We start from the raw sequence: 18361 nt of genomic DNA, 5'->3' as shown, positions 1-18361 counted from the left end.
AAAAGCATGATCACAATTTAAAGTGAGCTTGGCTTAAAATGGCTTTAAAAACACTGACAATAAGCACAACTTTTTTAACATTGATAACAATAAAAAAATGTTTCTTGAACAGTCAAACAGTAAATATTTCTGAAGGATCATGTTAATGAAAACTGTACATCACAATATTACGGTTTAAAACATTTCTTGGGTCGGCATCTAGCATTTTTCCTTAAAAAACTGCTGAAACTACTACTATTGAGTTCACCTTTTTGTACAGTAATTGGATTTCTTATAATCTTGTTATTGTAGCATCGATAATATGATATTCTAGTTTAATTAAGTTTGAATTACTTAAATTAATTTGAATACTTTCAATTTCAATTTTAATTATTAGTCTTTATTAGTCATTTTTGTAATGCAGTTTTTATTATTTGTATTTTAGTTTTAGATATTCGTGAGCATGTGTGAGCGAGGCTTAAAAATGGAACTTACCAAACAAAGCTGGACCGTGGAAGATAATCAGAAACTTTGGGATCAGGCGAGTATTCAAATGCATTGACCGTCTTAACAGTGTACTTGCCATACTTCACGATAACAGGCAACTTTCCCGAGGGAACCTTTTGGATTTTATATGGGCCAGTCTTGCAGGTGATCTCATGCCCAAACGTCAACCTAAACATTCGAAAACAAACATGAAAACCTTGCTCTTCAAATAATGAAAATTTATGAAATGTAAGTTACTGATGTGTATTTTGACTATCTGTGTGTATTCAAATGGAGCACAGTGTAAAGTTCAATGCTAAAATGTGGTCTGTAACTCACACTTCACATGGCTCTTTGTCCACTGTGATGCTGATGTCATCTTTACTGGCCGAGTCGAGGTTCCGTCCTGTGATTGTGATGACGGTTCCTCCAGCTGCAGGGCCTTTAGCAGGGAACACAGCCTCTGGGATTGGATCCTTGATTGGGATTGGAAGAAAAACAAAACTTTCTGTTAACGTGCGCTTGTTTACAACTCCCTTCTAGCCGAAATCAGTCAAACTTCATTAAATATTAATTAGACTATGTTCACACAAACAGTGTTTGGGAAAAAAGATAAAATATATTTCAATTCTGTGAATATGTAATATTGACTAGTATATACAGTACTTTTAGAATGATTGTCAGAATGATGGTCAGAAAGCTTTTGGTTTTTAAAAAGAAATAAATACTTTCATTCAGCAGAGATGCATTAAAATGTGAAAGTAAGCAGACTATATTTCTATTGTATTTTCTATTGAAGTTTATACATAAATCACTGTCTGTACATACATGTTTTAAAACATTGATATTAAGCACAACCGTTTCGAAATCTGAGAATTAAAAATAACTGTCAGTTAAATCATTTATGAAATATTATGTGACAATGAAAACAAAGTAATGGTGCTGATATTTCAGCTTTGAATCACAGGAATGAATACAATTTATTATGTATTAAAATAAAGTATTGATGAACATAATAGACTTTTTAAAAACAAATATTAACAAAGTCTTGATGAGAGAGGAAGCATTTACCCTGTATGTGAATTCCACGTCAGACACTCCCGTTCTTCCTCCTTTCACCGCTACCTCCACCAGCCCGGTTTGGCTGGGTGGATTCGGCAGATCTTCAGGAGGTGAGGGGAAAGGGCCGATTTCACACACAACACTAAAACACAAAGAGAACACAAGACTGTCACTAAACAGATCTTCCAGCTTTTCACCTACTTCATCTACTTATCCAACCAAAATACATCTCAAGACCATGTTTAAACAAGATTTAACATTCACTCACTGGTCAAAGTTTGTAATCAGAACAATTATATTATCGTTTTTAAAAGAGGCCTATTCTGCTCACTAAGGTTGTATTTGTATGATAAAAAATGCAGAAAAAAAACTGTACAAATGTGAAATATTACTAATATTTTGAAATATTCATTTTATATTAACATTATAAATGTCTTTATATTATTTTACTTTCATATTCAAACAATTTAATGTGTCCTTCAATCATCATAAATAAAAGTGAACACATTTTAATTGGTACTTATAAATGATACAACAGATTTCACCACCACCACCACCACTAATAATAATAATAATAATAATAATAATAATAATAATAATAATAATAATAATAATAATAATAATAATAATAATAATAATAATAATAATAATAATAATAATAATAATAATAATAATAATATTTTGTCTTTAGCAACAGACCATTTTACAGTACAATGACTTCTGAAGGATCATGCAAAACTAAAGCCTGAAATATCGATGCTGAAAATTCAGCTTAAACTTAAAGGAATAATTACAATTTTCAACCAGTCAATGAATAAAAATCTAATAAGCTCTTTCACAACTTTGCATATTTCACTATGTTTTTTATTTTATTCAAATAAATCCAGCCTTGGCGAAAAATCCTTTTTTTTTAAAAACATTTAACTGAACAATTAACTTAACTTTTGACTGGTTGTGTACATACCCTATATGAAACGATTAAAACGCTAACTTAATGCTCAGTATATACTGCACTCTGCAACAATAAGGTTTTCTTGCATTACCTAGTAGAAACCGAGTATAGCTCTGGCTGATGAATGCATGGAACTCTAGCCACAGTGATTCTCATAATGTCCTCCTCCTTGATGCCCAAATTTGAGCCTTTTATTGTGACGGGGATGCCTCCGTTCATTGGCCCATAACGCGGAACAATCTAGAATAAAAGTAACATCAGCTTTAAAACAGGCCTGTAACACTTGAAAATATAAACTTGAGAGTTACAAAGATCACCCATAACTATTTTGCCCTTGAGTGATCCAGCTGCTTTGCAGAAAATCATTTGCCAGATGACAAATAATAAAACAGCATCAGGCGCAGGCGGCGCGGTCATTAGAGTCTCAGATGATTTGAACAAAACACCAGAGTGAGAGACTACCAGCACCATCTATACATCATTTAGGCATGAAAAATGGAGAGGAGGATGAAAAGAAATGGCGTTTTCTAGTGAAGATGAGAGAGAAGATGAAGAGTGGAAACTTATGAACTGCATTTGAACTGGGAATGGCTGACGTCACGCCATTCCCATGCATTTTGAGTTTGGCTTGTGACAATAAATGTTATAAATGGCACGCATTGATAGCGTTAGCATAGTTTAAGTGTCCATTATGCTATTTTTAAGATACTATCTTTTATGTAGTGTGTAATATGGCAGTTTGAGAATGTAAATGGTCTGTGAAGTTTCAAAGATCAAGCAGAAGTTGTTTCCAAAAAGATCAAATTGATTTTGTACTCTCTGAAATGGGTTTTCAGCAATCCCAGTCAGTTCCCTCAGATTTTTTTTTCACAACTATAGCTGAGCAAAACTTGTCTCTATTGGGCAATATTTTGCCATTTGTTTGGCATTTGTTATACCATACATGTGCACACACATTGTTAAATTTATTTTTAAGAAGAGTTTAATAAAGCATGTATTGCAGTTTGCACAATACTCTATGAAAGCTGTCAGCCACATTTACCAGATCTAGCTCTGGTGAGCGAACAGTCATCTGCCAATGGCCCATACTGACTCTTTTATATTTAAAGAGCTATGCTTTTTTTATTTAAACACACACATTCCTGCTATGAAGTGACAGAAAAGTTCTCATTTTTCAACGTTTGAAAGTCGTGTTTGTCAGCATCTGAATCCACAGACGGCTCAGCTGATAGACGCGGCTTTCAAAAGCTCCATGTAAGTGCTCTTCAAAACCGGTGATCATTAGCAATCCCAATCATACACTCAACCAAATATGTTTGTTGTTTGTTGACAGCATAAATCTTAAGGTTTTTGGTGACAACGTAATTGTTTTATGTTCAATCCACTTCAATGAGTAAAAACTAATTAAAATGAGCACGCTAACTTAATTCCTTCATGTTTTCCCAACTTACAGTGTATCTGTCGAGCACTGGAATACAACAGCCAATCAGCAGTGCTCAAAATGTAAGAAAACTCAGTCTCATGAATAATAATTAGACACCAGTGTGTCATTAAAATACTTAGTCCTATGCAACTGTACGTCATCACCAGTGGCGCCGCCCCAATGTAGATTTTAAACTCAGAAGATGACATTAGAGAGGAAAGCTATAATTAAAGGTAAAAGATGATAACGTTGTTTAAATTGATGTTCAACACACATAAAAGTGCTGTTGAAGTTTCCAGAGCTGAAATTCCAATAGGTATAATGGCTTTCTGATGGTTGACCAATCAAAATAGACAAAGCCACCTGACCAATAATAGCAGAGAAGAGCTAAAGAGACTGGATGCTTAAACAAACAGTTTGGAAACTGAGCTGCTTCTGTAGTGTATATTGTGGCAAACGCAACTGTTTTTGACCTTGGATGGATGTAAACCTATAGCAGATGAGCTTCAAAGCTAAGATAGCATGCCAAGGGCACTTCTAAAACACTTACTTCGGTGATCTTTGGAGGAGGACACTGTGCCAGTTCATTGCGACACAGGCTTGTGTAGATGCAGGATTTTGTAGTGTCGCACCACACGCAGCTATAATTCTGGTCTGCATTTTTACACAGACTGCAGTCCTCACGCCTAACCGAACAGTTGTAGAGAACCACTGGGGGAAAAAAAGAAAAGAAAACTATTCACAGAACTGACACTGAATTCATCATCTTCAACAAAGTACAGCTCCAGAAAGTTCCCAGAGTCTTTTTTGTTTTGTAGAGAAATAAACATTTTGTTAGACACTGCTGTGTTTTCGAAAATTATATGTTATGCAAATTTGGCTGTTTATTGTTGTATGTGGTGATTTATTAGTCACATTTAGTGCAAAGATTGCATTTTTGTTGATGCTGTCACAAAACTGTCCAACTGAGATCAACACTGTTTTTGTGGCATTGTTCAGATTATGAAGTCTGACAGAAACACAATAATAAGTACACTGTAGAAAATTAGCTGCTATAATTTTTTTATAATTATTTTCACTATATTAAACTGACATAAAATATTGTTCAATATTGTATAACTTTTATAATAGTAACAAATAAACATACACAGTAGGCATGGGACGATAACCGTTTTCAAGGTTTACCGCAGTTTGGAAAAGTCAAGGTTTTAATACCTTCAAAATTTTCTGTTATTCCATTCCTACGGTATATGAACGTTCGTTTTTTTTTACGTTTTTTTTTTGTTTGTTTGTTTTTTAGGACAACAGTATCCAGCAGAAAACATATCCAAAGATGTCGTTTTAAATTTGAAAGAAATCTGTGTTTTTGAAACTAATGAAGACAGAAGTCAACGATTCATTTGAATTATTCAGCCCAACATGTTTATTGTTCCAAAATCCTTTAAATGTTTTTCAAAATAAAATATATTGTGTTCAAAGGGGGAATAAAAGTTGTTTTATCCAAGGTAATCATACCGTCAGAATCTTATACCGGCCCATACCTAAAACACAGCACCATAGGAGTTCTAGTAGATCTATTAGTATTTATATTGTATTAATTTTTTAATTAATACAATGTTTCCATTGAAATTTTTGTAAAATTTAGTTTTAATACTAAAAATGTTTGTTTTTGCATTTTATTTTGCTTGAATGCTAGCTAAAAATGTTTGTTTTTGCATCGTATTTAGTTTTAATGCTAGCTAAAATGTTTGTTTTTTGCATTTTATACATTTTTCTATGTATGCATGTATGTATTTATGGGGGGGGGGGGGGGGGGGCTAATAATTCAGGGGGGCTAATAATTCTGACAGATTTATTAGCCCCCCCTGAATTATTTGCCCCATGTTTATTTTTCCCCCAATACTGACTTCAGCTGTATATACTTTTTTTTTTTTTTTAATATTTCCCAAATGATGTTTAAGATCAAGGAAATTTTCACAGTATGTCTGATATTATTTTTTCTTCTGGGGAAAGTCTTATTTGTTTTATTTCAGCTAGAATAAAAGCAGTTTTTAATTTTTTTAAAAACCATTTGAAGGTCAAAATTATTAGCCCCTTTAAGCTATATATTTATTCGATAGTCTACAGAAGAAACCATAGTTATACAATAACTTGCCTAATTACCCTAACCTGCCTAGTTAACCTAATTAACCTAGTTAAGCCTTTAAATGTCACTTTAAGCTGTATAGAAGTGTCTTGAAAAACATCTAGTAAAATATTGTGTACTGTCATCATGACAAAGATAAAATAAATTAGTTAAAAGAAATTAGATATTAAAACTATTATGTTTTGAAATGTGTTGAAAAAATATTCTCTTCTTTAAACAGAAATTGGGGGAAAATCTAAGTTGAAACAAATTAACTTTGCAAACAATAGTTTACTTGGAGAAAAAAAATAAAGAGCTGAAACATTATTTTCAATAATAACCCTGATATGCATTTCCTCCATCTAAAATAAAATACTATATAAAAAGAGGCTCATTGGCTAAACATCTAAAACACCTTTAGTCAGATACAAAAACAAGATTCATGAGAGCAATCTTAATAAAAAATACACAACATATGCTAATCTTCTTATTTTAACATATTCATCAGATATTCACACACAGTCTTTTCCTGATCTTGAAGATTTGCTTTCTTGGCTCTGAGAACAACTCATTTAAATGTACCTCTCAGGGTGCTGTCAATCTTCCTATCCGTGTCTTTATCCTTTATGTAGAACGTCACATTCACCTCTGGCTCTTTGTCATACGCAAACTGGCAAGAAACAGAGGAAAACGTGTCATTAAACATGCATAAAAACACACGGAACAACTGTGTGTCGTCGCAAATTCTCCCCTGCCAACGTGATGTCTTTGTGAACCTGATGGCTATGTGTTTTCTACACCCACACAGGACTAAACCCAACACACACACACATGCGGCTCAATAACGCTGAATGCCATTATATTTGCTGGTGCTCAAACTTCCAGAAAGAAATCAATGATAGAGAAGGAGGTAATAGAGGAGTGTAATGTACTGACCTCGTATCCCTCAAATCTGTACTTTAACCCATCGGCCTCCACAGTCACTTCGCCCACCTGTTTCATGAGCTCGGTGCCGATCTGAAAGGTTTTGCCCTGAGAGAGATGAAGAGCGAGTTGTGCAGTTCAGAAAAACTCTCAAAAACAGATGTTTAATTTGAAAGATTAAGATATTAGGTGGATTTATTTAACTTTATTGTATTGTTTGCTGAATTTCTATATTTTGATTGGTCACTGATTGCGATTAATCTGTGTGTGTGTATATATATATATATATATATATATATATATATATATATATATATAGTCCCATTTTGATGTCTGCTTTAAATTTTATTGTGATTTTATATACAAAAAGCATACTAAATGTAATTTAAATGTCAAATTTTGTTGTTTTAACCAACTTTCGTGAAAACAATGTCAAATTATGGGTAAAATTGTTCTACTGCCCACTGTAAAAACAATGCAAAATATACTAAAATGTAAAAAATGGTAAGTCATAATACTTATTTAATAAAATGTCATCAGAGGTTCTTCTAACTAAATTAAATTAAAGAATAATTTATTATTTTATCAACATATAAATATATAAATCAACATTTCTGATACTTTTCTATTACATAAATTACAGAAACATTTGTATTATAATAATGAAATAAAAAATGTTCTCAATATTATTTATTATAATATAATAACAATAATACTACTACTACTACTACTACTAATAATAATAATAATAATAATAATAATAATTAATATACGTTAACATACATTTATATTCTGCATGCAACAACACAATGCAAAAGTATTAGTAATGCATATATTTTTACCGAATATTTTTGCAGATTTTTGCCAGTAAATGTGATGGGGGTTTTATAACCAACAGGAATACGCAGAGGCTCAGGAATCCCAAACTGAGGACATAGTTCAGCCTGCAACAATAATAAACACTGTTATTTTATATTTTGCCTCTAAAGCAATAATAATCCCCGAATACAGCATAAACCGGTATATTACTTTATAAATTCATGACTCACCTCCTTGTTTCCGATTATATGACTCCCATGGACAGAGTCATCTTTATCACTGCATGTGTGATCCTGAATATTCCACTGACAGCCCCACTTACTGGTTACACATGCAATGCACCTGCACAAACACATCGGCGACCAATCAGAAACAGTGACTAAAGTGAAGCTCAACTTAATAAGAATGGATACTCACGGTGTATTTTCTGATTTTTTCACCACGGCAGCACAGTTGTAAAACTCAAACGCACTTGATGCCACGTCAATCTTGTCATTCACAGTGATTTTCAATGGCACTGCCACAAAATCTGCACAAATGCATAAGGGGTAATCATATTAGTGGGAGACCAATATATCACAGACTATTACACATATATTTTTGACATTATGAGTATTGATTTGTTCATTAATCATAAATTCAATCTTTAACCTGTAATCAGCAGAAGGGATCATTCAGGTGAGTGAAAAATCCAATTAAAGATAACAGTTTTGATTAAAATGCATTTTATTTTGTTATATTTTATTCTGATAGGACAGAAAACAATATAAATACTTTGCAGAGCCAACACAACAACCTGTAATGTTAGCAAATTGTTGTGCTGAAAATGGAAGAAAGAATAAAAAAAATTAAAAGACAATTCTGAAATGAAATCATTTTTGAAGTGCCTCATAGAATATTTCATAAATATTAAGCATAAAAGAACTGATCATTTAATTTGACCAATTTTATGAATTATGAAAATTGTTCATCCCGGACGAGCCCCCATTTGTTATAGCCAGCTCTTAAACTGCAACAAAGAGTAGACCAGATGGGCCCATAGCTAACCAAAGTATTTATTTTAACACACCAAAAAAAAACAAACAAAAAACTTAATATCAGACAACTGGCCACAATGCTTTCTAATAATAATCAATAAAAATAATTAATAAATTAACTAGTAAATATTTTAATTACCTCTGAGAATATTTCATAAATATGAAGCACAACATTTTTTTTTTTATTTAGTTTGACCAATTTTCTGAATTGTAAAAATAGCTCATTCCAGACGAGCCCCCATTTCTTATAGCCGGCTCTTAAACTACAATAAAGAGGAGACAAGAAAGGCATCATAGCTGACAAAAATTATTTATTTTATGATAATAAAAACAACATAGATAATATAAAGTTACATTTAACTTTTGTTGACATTAAATTTAATAAAAATAATTTTATCTAATATCAACTTTATATCAGACAATCGGCCATAATGCTTAATTATTATTAATTAACAAATGACAAATTAACTAGTAAATATTTTTTAATTAACATTAGAATATTTCATAAATATTAAGCACACACCCAAGGAAGGCATTGTGCTGAAACGTTTGTGCTTTTGGTATTACCCGAAGAACGTAAAATAAAAACTGTATGAAGCAATTATTTGATGAATGCGAATCATGACCTTTTTGAACAATAGTATTGACACGATTAACGCACCAAAAAATTATTTTTTAAATACCACAAGCGTGCAGGGCAAACTTCATTAATTCATGTAAATATTAAGCACAAAAAGTTTATTTAATTTGACCAACTTTATGAATTATGAAAATTGTTCATCCCGGACGAGCCCCCATTTGTTACAGCTGGGTCTTGAAGTGCAACAAAGCTAAAGAGGAGACCAGATGGACCCAAATCATTTTAACATAACAAAAATAACATAAATAATATAAAGTACATTTAATTTTTGTTTACATTACATTTCATAAAGGTAGTTTAATTTAATATGAACTTCAAATCAGCCAATTGGCCATAATGCTTTCTAAATATTGTCACCTGCGATTAAAATTTCCAAATCAGTCACCCACTATTTCATATTGTAGGCAGCAGTAAATTACACAGCCAATATTAAACTTGGCTACAATACACAATCAACAACTTAAACCAAGAAATCTGTTCATAAATTCGTCTTCAGTGCAACAGTTATATCTGATCAGTCCCAAATTAAAACCCACAATAGTAGCAAATTACAAACATGAAAAGTCATTCATGCATGACGTCATTTTAAGGCATTCTGTGAATAAACACCATCTGGTTATTCGTGAGGTAAAGCAGGCATCGAGAGGACAGCCTGACAGTGGGTGATTATTAAAGTTAAAGGGGATCAGGATGCTTTGTCACCTTGTGTCTCAGGTGTTGGTGGGATGTAGTCCGAGGTGGGGAGGTAGCAGGTCACCCGAGTGTCCTCCATCATTGCATCACTCCTGTAGTCGTCGTCAAACACACACTCCAGCCTATCAGGACTGCTGATGCTCGGGAGAGACGGGATGTTGATCACCACCTATGAGTTTAAGGAAGAACATACAGATTAAAAGGCAGAACAAACATGGATACATTCATCAAACCTTTTAAACACTGTGTTTATGAAATGTCTATGAGTTTACTAATGGTTATTAAATGTAAAGTTTTAATGTAGGGCTGGGTGATAAAATCGGTATTGATATTTATTGACCGAACACCAATATCGATAAAAAAAAAGATTTGGTATGTAGTTTCAGTACGAAGCGCTCCAGTTTTATAAAAATGTGGATGCTGAGCAGTGGCAATAAGCTTTGGGTGTAAGTTTGTCATTTCCAATGGAGGTGCGCGACTTGCGGGACATAAAAGCAACACGCACATGTTTTGCAAGTGGCGCACAAGTTACGCGCGTGCATTTTTTTGTTGACTGATGACAGAGTCTGATGTTTACTGTATCATATTATTCTTACCTTAAAGGTTCTGATTGCTCAGTGTTAAGCTTTACTATTACACACACTTTGTAACATTTTATTTATCAAGTTTAAGAGTCTCTTAAACACAATTGTTATAAAATATTCAATAATTATCGATATCAAATTATATGAAACATGATATTGTGATAATTTTTTTGCAATTTCGCCCAGCCCTATTTTAATGTACAATTTTTAAACATGTTGACAATGCTATTATTATTATTAATGTTATTATTATTGTTGTTTGTGTTATTATTATTATTATTGCTGTAGTAGTAAAAATAGTAGAGTATACTTGTCAAAACATACAGAAAACCACAACAACAACAACATTATTAATAATAATAACAAAAATAATAATAATAATAAAACAACAGCAATAATAATAATAATAATACTATTTATTATTATTATTATTATTATTATTGATGCTTTAGAAGTAGTAATAATACAATTATTATGGGTCCACTTTTTAAAATGCACAAAAATACAATAATAATAATAATAATAATAATAATAATAATACTGCAATAATTTATTTTTGCAATATCGCCCAGCCCTATTTTAATGTATAATTTTTAAAGATGTTGACAATGCTATTATTATTATTGTGTTATATTGCTGTAGTAGTAAAAATAGTAAGGTACTTGTCAAAACATACAGAAAACTACAACAACATTACTACTACTACTACTGATAATAATAATAATAAAACTACAACAACAATAATTCTAACTTATTATTATTATTATTATTATTATTGATGCTTTAGAAGTAGTAATAGTACAATTATTATGGGTCTACTTTTTAAAACATATGAAAATACAATAATAATAATAATAATCATTATAATTATTTTTATTATTATTATTCAACATTTATCATCAACAATCATAAAACATCCAAAATACGACATACACAACAACATTTTTATATTATTATTATATTATAATGAACATAACTATACATTTTAAGAGTAGTAATATGTTTTAAAAGAATCAACTTAATACATATAAATAAATATAATACATTTCCTTATTTTATCATGTACTAAAATGATTTTTTTATTAAATTCCACAATATTTCCAGGTTTTTCTTGACTGTGGGAACCCCATACTTGTGCATTATGAAAAATGAAATAATATTGATCTCAGGAAATGAGTCGGGAGTCACACAGCTTTTACTCATTCCAACTGATTCAGGAAGTTAATTACGGATCCAGGAAGCTTCTTCAATCAACCATGACCACTTGAGCTTCTTCTGAGACGTATTAGAAATGCATGATGCGCTCATGTGGTCTGGTGCGATAGTTTCAGGTGCCTTGTTTAGTAGCTCTGTCATGTCAGCTCATGAAAAAGGGATTAGATTCGCAGACTGGATCTGTTACAGCCAGCAAATATCAATACTGAGTCAATCCTTAAGAGGTTAGAGTTTGAAAGTGTATCACAGTGTGTGTGTGTGTGTGTGTGTGTGTGTGTGTATGTGCGTGTGTGTTTTGCTTTAGTACCTGTGTACTATCTGTTTTCTTGCAGCTGATGTTGGGGGGCTCAAAGGACTGAATAGTTACACATGTTTGTTTTGGACTCCACAACCAGGCGTTTTCTCCATCTCCTTTTCGACAATCCTTTTTCCTGGTGCAGCTGCAAGAGAAAAGCAGACGAATGTGTGTAATGAGCCGTGCTGCATTTGCTTTAACTGGACTGCACACATAGCTACTACAGAGCATTTGCTAAATCAGAAAAAAACAGATCACACCATATATTAGAGAATAAACAACTTCAAAATAAGACATCAAAACACTTTCCTGTTTTAAAATGTACTTTAATGGAGATGAGCCGAAGGAGGCATATGTCTTAGTTTATTTGACAGTGGACATATCAAAATCTGTTGGAGTGTGTTATTAGTTGTCCAGTCTTTTAGTGGACTGGAATGCCCAAACAATGGTTTGATTGGTGATAAAATCACTCTTAACAGACTTACCGGCCCTCCAACACACACCAGCCGCAATATGGGTCCCGCTGGGAAACACATGAGTGACAATCTTCTCTGTGCTCACAGGCCTGCACTGGCACTTTGGAGATCTACAGGGAAAAAACAAAAGCAAAACAATGAAGATGGTGTAAATGTCCCTTTAGTTTAAGATGTGATCTGTGATTCAAGACTGTTATTTGGCATTAAAACTCACATTACTATGTCTAAACTTTCAAAGAACAACAGAAAGTTTGACCTTTAGGACCCAAAGGACATGAAATGTATGAATGTAATTGCACCTGATAACCAAAACTTTGTGGTAGTATGTTGTTTCTTAAGGGGCCATTTATCTTACAAATTATATTTTACCTGATCGTTTACACTATATTCATAGTATATACAAGAATCAAAGAGTGAAACTTTTTAAGACCTTTTTTAAGGGCGCTTTCACATCTGTGGTTCGGTTCATTTGGTCAGGATTAAGTGTAACAAATGATACAATGTAGCTTTTTTCTGCCGTTTTGGGTCCTTTTCACACCACACTGATTGCTTTAGTCTGAACCAGTTGAAAAGAACCAAAATGCAGTCATGTGACAAAACCCACATCACTCATTGGCCAGATGTTTTTGAGTGTACAGTATTTCCTAAACTGCTTTTCAATTGGTCAGAATTAACGTGCAGGAAAATGCTAATGGGACTCCCGTAAGTAAACAAACCGGCAGACACAAAATGTTGCCTTTTACTATAGATGGCCAACTGCACTGGCTGACTGTATCCCTGGTCAAAGTATATTATATATTTACATATATTATAGCGCCTCCCGATGGTGAATGCGGTTATACTAATGGCAGGTTTTACTTGGTAGTTTGGTCATTTATTTCACTAATTTAGCAACCGCCAAACGTCATCAGGGAAACGGTTTGAATTTCCGCTTACTAATAAAACATTAGTGTTCGATTTGGGATGACACTACATACATATACTATGCTGTTGAGTGTGTAAGTGCATAGTGCATAAGTGCATAGTGTATAGTGTATAGTGTGCCAGTTGGGATGCAGCTTAGATTTCAACCGGAAACACTGGCGAGATTTTAACTGACAGTATATTTACTAAATATTAATGTAAAAAACTAATCCAAAACTGAAACATTATTCATATACTGAAGAAATATTCAGCAGGTTGGCACCTATAGAACTGCAGAAATAATGGTGTTGCCTTGGTTACTGCAGAAAACAAAGCAGCATGATGTCAAATCTAGCAGGATTTCATTGATTTCATAAACTACACAGCATCCTGATATTCGCAGATTTAAATCTGGCAAACTTGATGCATAATCAAAAGTGATATAAAATGTAATACCTTGTAAAATAGCATTTAAGACTTTTTAATAATTTTTAAGGGCCTTATATTTCTATACATTGATGTATCAACTTATACTAATTTTTAATACCCCACGGACACCCTGATATTGTTTTTTTCTGGAAAATCTGCCATTGTCATGTCTGTGTAAACAACTGAAAACGAAAACTTTTGAGAGAGTTAAACTTGAAATCCAAAGGTCACAGGTTCAAGTCCCGGCACCAGCAGGAATTGTTGGTGGGGAGAGTGAATAAAACATCCACCTTAACACCACAGTTGAGGTGATTGCCTTGAGCAAGACACCGAACCCCCAAATGTAAATGTAAACGTAGTACTTGTTTAGGGAAGTGTGGATTAAAAAAGCAAAAACCAAATTTACATAAAAATATTGGAGCACACAGTGTTGTTTTTGCTCAAGTGTTTCCATACTTTATCGTCACATTGCGCAAAATTGACTTCAAATTACAAACAAAAGTGAACATTCATCCAAAAGTTGAAATGCATACTAGTCATCACACCCAAACAGGTACTGTTTACTAACAAGGTGACAGCATTTTTGACTACATTATTGTGATGAGCATGTAGCCTAAGAAACGTAAAATCTAATGTGTGTATGACAAACTAATCTGGTGTATAAAGGAGCTTACAGCATTTACTTTAACTACTACACTATTATATTCCTGCTTCTAGTACAGCCACTGTGTAAACATGTAAAATGATTGACAGGATGAGAGCACCTTAAAGTCTTGTGGTTGGTGAAAAAAATTTGACAACAGTCTGCTATCACATTTATGTGGCAGATTACGAAGTCTAAGCATTTTACAGAGCTATGTGAAGTTTCTAGGCATTTGTGCCATTTCACACAAAAAAATCCATTGAGCTTGTCAAGTCTACATTTTTCAAAAAGATTTTAACCAATGGGTGATCCGGTTGACTTAATGTTATCGATACGTTGTGAATGCGTTCATAAGCAAACCTTTTTGCCAGTGGTGATATACAGGTGATCCAAAGTTGAATCAAATAAGAGGTTTTTGTTAACCCCGCCATCTGCACGCTCCCCTGGAATTCTGTTGTAAAAGTCAGTGTGGTTTGGGTCAAGATGAACCTGCGAGCAAAAAGTTTGTTCATTTATTTGGCACATAAGTAAAAACCAGTACTGTATTATGGGGAAGTACAGCAAGAGCAAGTCCTAGAGTAAAATGCACTGCTAAAGTGGTTATACTGTACCTCATAAATCATCCATTCTTGGGTTTGAACTGACAACCTTTTGGTTACCAGCCCATATCTTTAACCACTAGTTCCTACCACCACAGCCAGTCAAACCTCAAGGGCTTAAGTGAAATTTAAAGAACAGAAAGCAGACCTTGCAATGGGACTCACCTTCAATACGTCTGCACCACTGGTTCCCAAGAATGCCACAGTGTGTTCGTTCTCCACCGCCACAGCTACAGCTGTCAGCATGTCATTCCTGGTGTAGATGGGCTTGACAGCTAAAGCATATTCAGGTTTACTGGCTAGTGGAGATGGCAGGAACTCTGCGCCACATTTATATTTCTTCACCATGTGCTTCTGTTGTGCAAAAAGACACCACAATCAGACTAGCTATAAAAACACAAATCATAGAAGCAGAGCTGAAGAAAATCCACAACTCACATCTCTTTTGGTCTTGCAGATGGCTTCATTCTTGGAGTTGTAGGGTGAATAAACAGTCTTTGGTTTGTCATCCTCCAGAACCTCTCCTGTGTAGCAGGACTCAATCACCTCCTCAAACCTGGCATTAATGCTGCTAAGAGGGTACATGCACAATGCTGACCGCCCATCCTCCTCATCTGCACTGAACACTCCAAACAGAACCTTATCATTTGAATTTGATGAGGCGATATTCTGAGCCAAAACCTTTCCAGGTTTAGCCAGATACGCTGCTTGGACTTTGTTGAATGTGTTCTCTTGTTGCTCAGTTCTAACGGTGCAGTTGAGCTGAAGTTCTGTGTAAGAATAATAATGATGGTCGTTCTCGCAAAGGCGTGCTATAAACGTAATCTTCCTGCTGTCGCTAGTGCCAGGAGTGCGGGAGAACAGAAAGTAGATGTAGTTATTATCTTTAAACATGTAGCGAAAATCGTGGTGGTTCCGATGGACAAACGGACTCGTTTGAACAGTGGAAGCTTCAACCATGTTCTCAAAAACATCCATTTCTCCATGTTCCTGCAGCAACCGAGTGCTAATGAGCTTTGAGCTGTCCGAACTTCCATAGCCCTTTCCCACTAGAAACACACTGAGGTTAGCATTAGTATTAGTGTCCGTAAAATAAGAAATGACCCCCACCACAGTGACCAATTCCTCAGTGCTTGCAACGTATGTTTTCTCTCCTTTGGTGTCACTGTAGTACACCGGTTTATTCACACTGTTGAGGTTTACCAAAGAGCAGATGCCCCTGAAAAGGCTTCCACAAACAATCAAGGTGCCATTGGCGGAGTTAACCAGAAGGAGTTTGTTAATGTTGTCCATTTCCTTCGCATCGGTGCACTGCGCAGTGATCGGTGGAGTGCATTGTGGGTTGTCTTTCTTAGGGCCTGTGTCTGCTCTGCTCTCCTCCTGTAGATTATGGTTCAGCTGAAAGATCCCATTGACAGCTCCAAGGTAGATCCTGCCGGTTTGAGGGTCCTGGACCACATTATTGATGATGGTTGGAGACGAGAACTGTTCTTGAGCATCATCACAGCAAGATGAGCCAAAACACAGCAGTAGAGACAAAGCTGCCAGGGCCCTCCACGCCATATCTTGAAGAAAGAGAAAAAAAAAACAAAAAAACATATGAGAAGAGTAAAGTAGCCTTTGCATAATTTGTCAACAAACCTGTCTGGATCTACAAGCCTCTCAAACAATTAAAACATGTTTTAATTTCTCAAAATACAATCAGTTGTTTAAATGCTTTTCTAATTAAGATCTACACATCTACACAAATTTAACATTTCTAAGAACTTAGAATCTGACACAATGTTCTGTTATCCTAGACACTTTCATTTGCCAAATATAGATCCTTGCCTTGAAATGAAGCACTAATGAAAAATGCACTTGAAAACTGCCGTCTTTTTACAACCTGAAATTCTTTGGCATGCATCATTATACTATAGTTAAGTCAGCACTAGTCAGAAGGGCTATCAACAAAGACCAAGTTAAAAGAAAAATCGATCTAGCCTTCCCTCAGTAGGGTTGCAGACGGCTGCATGATTTGACACGCTGATACAAGCGAAGCATTTCTAAAGAGGCTTGTCCTCCACCCCTGCACTCCTTTATATTTCTCTTTTTCATCCATCCCTTCAGCACTTCTGCAGGACCTAAAAACACTGAGGCGGAAGTCAAACACTCATCAAAGGAATCGCAGGGCAGCCTGAACAGACGGTGGCTCAGTGAATTGTGATTACAACCTCAGAAGCTGGGCCAAACAATTCTGTCCTCCTTCCTGTAAACAACTCCTATGATGACTAGAACGGCATGTAAAGTTATTGTGTTAAACAGGAAGATCTAATCACAGTCACTCTTTGCATGGACATTCCTGGGCTAATTTTATCCGTTTATGAGTTTCATGATCTAAAAGAGGAAGGGAATATGAAACAATCCCCATGCTTCCTGACTGTTCCTCACCACTTTAATTCCAAACACTGCCCAGAATTCCCAGTCTTATTTGCATAAACATGGTGACAATCCTCTGGAGTGGACATCCACATAAATGACTGTGATGTTTAGATTGCCAAAGCACATACTTCCACTGCAAATCGAATGGCAGGAGTCTCTTAGACACCGCGATCCCACGCCCAGAGCTCATAAAGAATTCATGCTAAGAGTTTAGCGGATATTACAGCTCTTATTGGCTTTAATGACGGCACTCCAGAGACACTACATGAGGCAGGGCAGCAGTGACGGGTCTTTTCTCTTTACTTAGCGTCTGTCAGAACTCCAGCGTGCAGGGTTTGCAATGAGATTAGAGGTTACTTTAAGGGGAGTGTGTTAAATTATGCTTGTGTGTATGTGAGCGTGTGAGCGTCTGGTGTTAACCGTTAACAGGAGCCGTGTTTTTCCGGCTGCTGATTCAGAATGCATGTCTTGTCAGGAAGGAGAATTTTTGGCACGTAAACGAGTTTCATTATGATTATCCCAGTCCCCCCTCCCCTTTCATCCAGAAGGTCATATTATTAACAAGAACAATAATCCCAGTCTTTCTGTACAGACTTGATATTTGTGCTGAGTTTGGCACTAGGCTCTGACTAAGCAAGTCATGTGATTTCAGAAGA

The 18361-nt window shown here is 34.7% G+C and overlaps 1 protein-coding gene across 2 annotated transcripts in view; it reads right to left on the bottom strand.

Moving 5' to 3' along the window:
• plxnb2a.1 (plexin b2a, tandem duplicate 1) overlaps positions 1 to 18361 on the bottom strand; it is a 164799-nt gene that overhangs the window by 18933 nt on the left and 127505 nt on the right. For both annotated transcript variants that reach the window (XM_056455782.1, XM_056455781.1), the window contains 16 exons: positions 15723 to 16849; positions 15450 to 15638; positions 15046 to 15174; positions 12720 to 12820; positions 12247 to 12379; positions 10150 to 10309; positions 8188 to 8299; positions 8001 to 8112; positions 7794 to 7895; positions 6964 to 7059; positions 6610 to 6697; positions 4453 to 4613; positions 2571 to 2719; positions 1537 to 1669; positions 805 to 941; positions 475 to 654 (listed from right to left, as the gene is read on the bottom strand). In XM_056455782.1, the coding sequence (XP_056311757.1) occupies positions 475 to 654; positions 805 to 941; positions 1537 to 1669; positions 2571 to 2719; positions 4453 to 4613; positions 6610 to 6697; positions 6964 to 7059; positions 7794 to 7895; positions 8001 to 8112; positions 8188 to 8299; positions 10150 to 10309; positions 12247 to 12379; positions 12720 to 12820; positions 15046 to 15174; positions 15450 to 15638; positions 15723 to 16847 (3107 nt within the window). In that variant the 5' untranslated portion in view covers positions 16848 to 16849. The remainder of the gene's footprint in view (positions 1 to 474; positions 655 to 804; positions 942 to 1536; positions 1670 to 2570; positions 2720 to 4452; positions 4614 to 6609; positions 6698 to 6963; positions 7060 to 7793; positions 7896 to 8000; positions 8113 to 8187; positions 8300 to 10149; positions 10310 to 12246; positions 12380 to 12719; positions 12821 to 15045; positions 15175 to 15449; positions 15639 to 15722; positions 16850 to 18361) is intronic.

This window comes from Danio aesculapii, chromosome 4 (genome assembly GCF_903798145.1).
Source record: "Danio aesculapii chromosome 4, fDanAes4.1, whole genome shotgun sequence".
Taxonomy (NCBI): domain Eukaryota; kingdom Metazoa; phylum Chordata; class Actinopteri; order Cypriniformes; family Danionidae; genus Danio; species Danio aesculapii.
The sequence above is the reverse complement of the archived record's forward strand: the minus strand, read 5'-3'. Positions and strand labels throughout refer to the sequence as shown.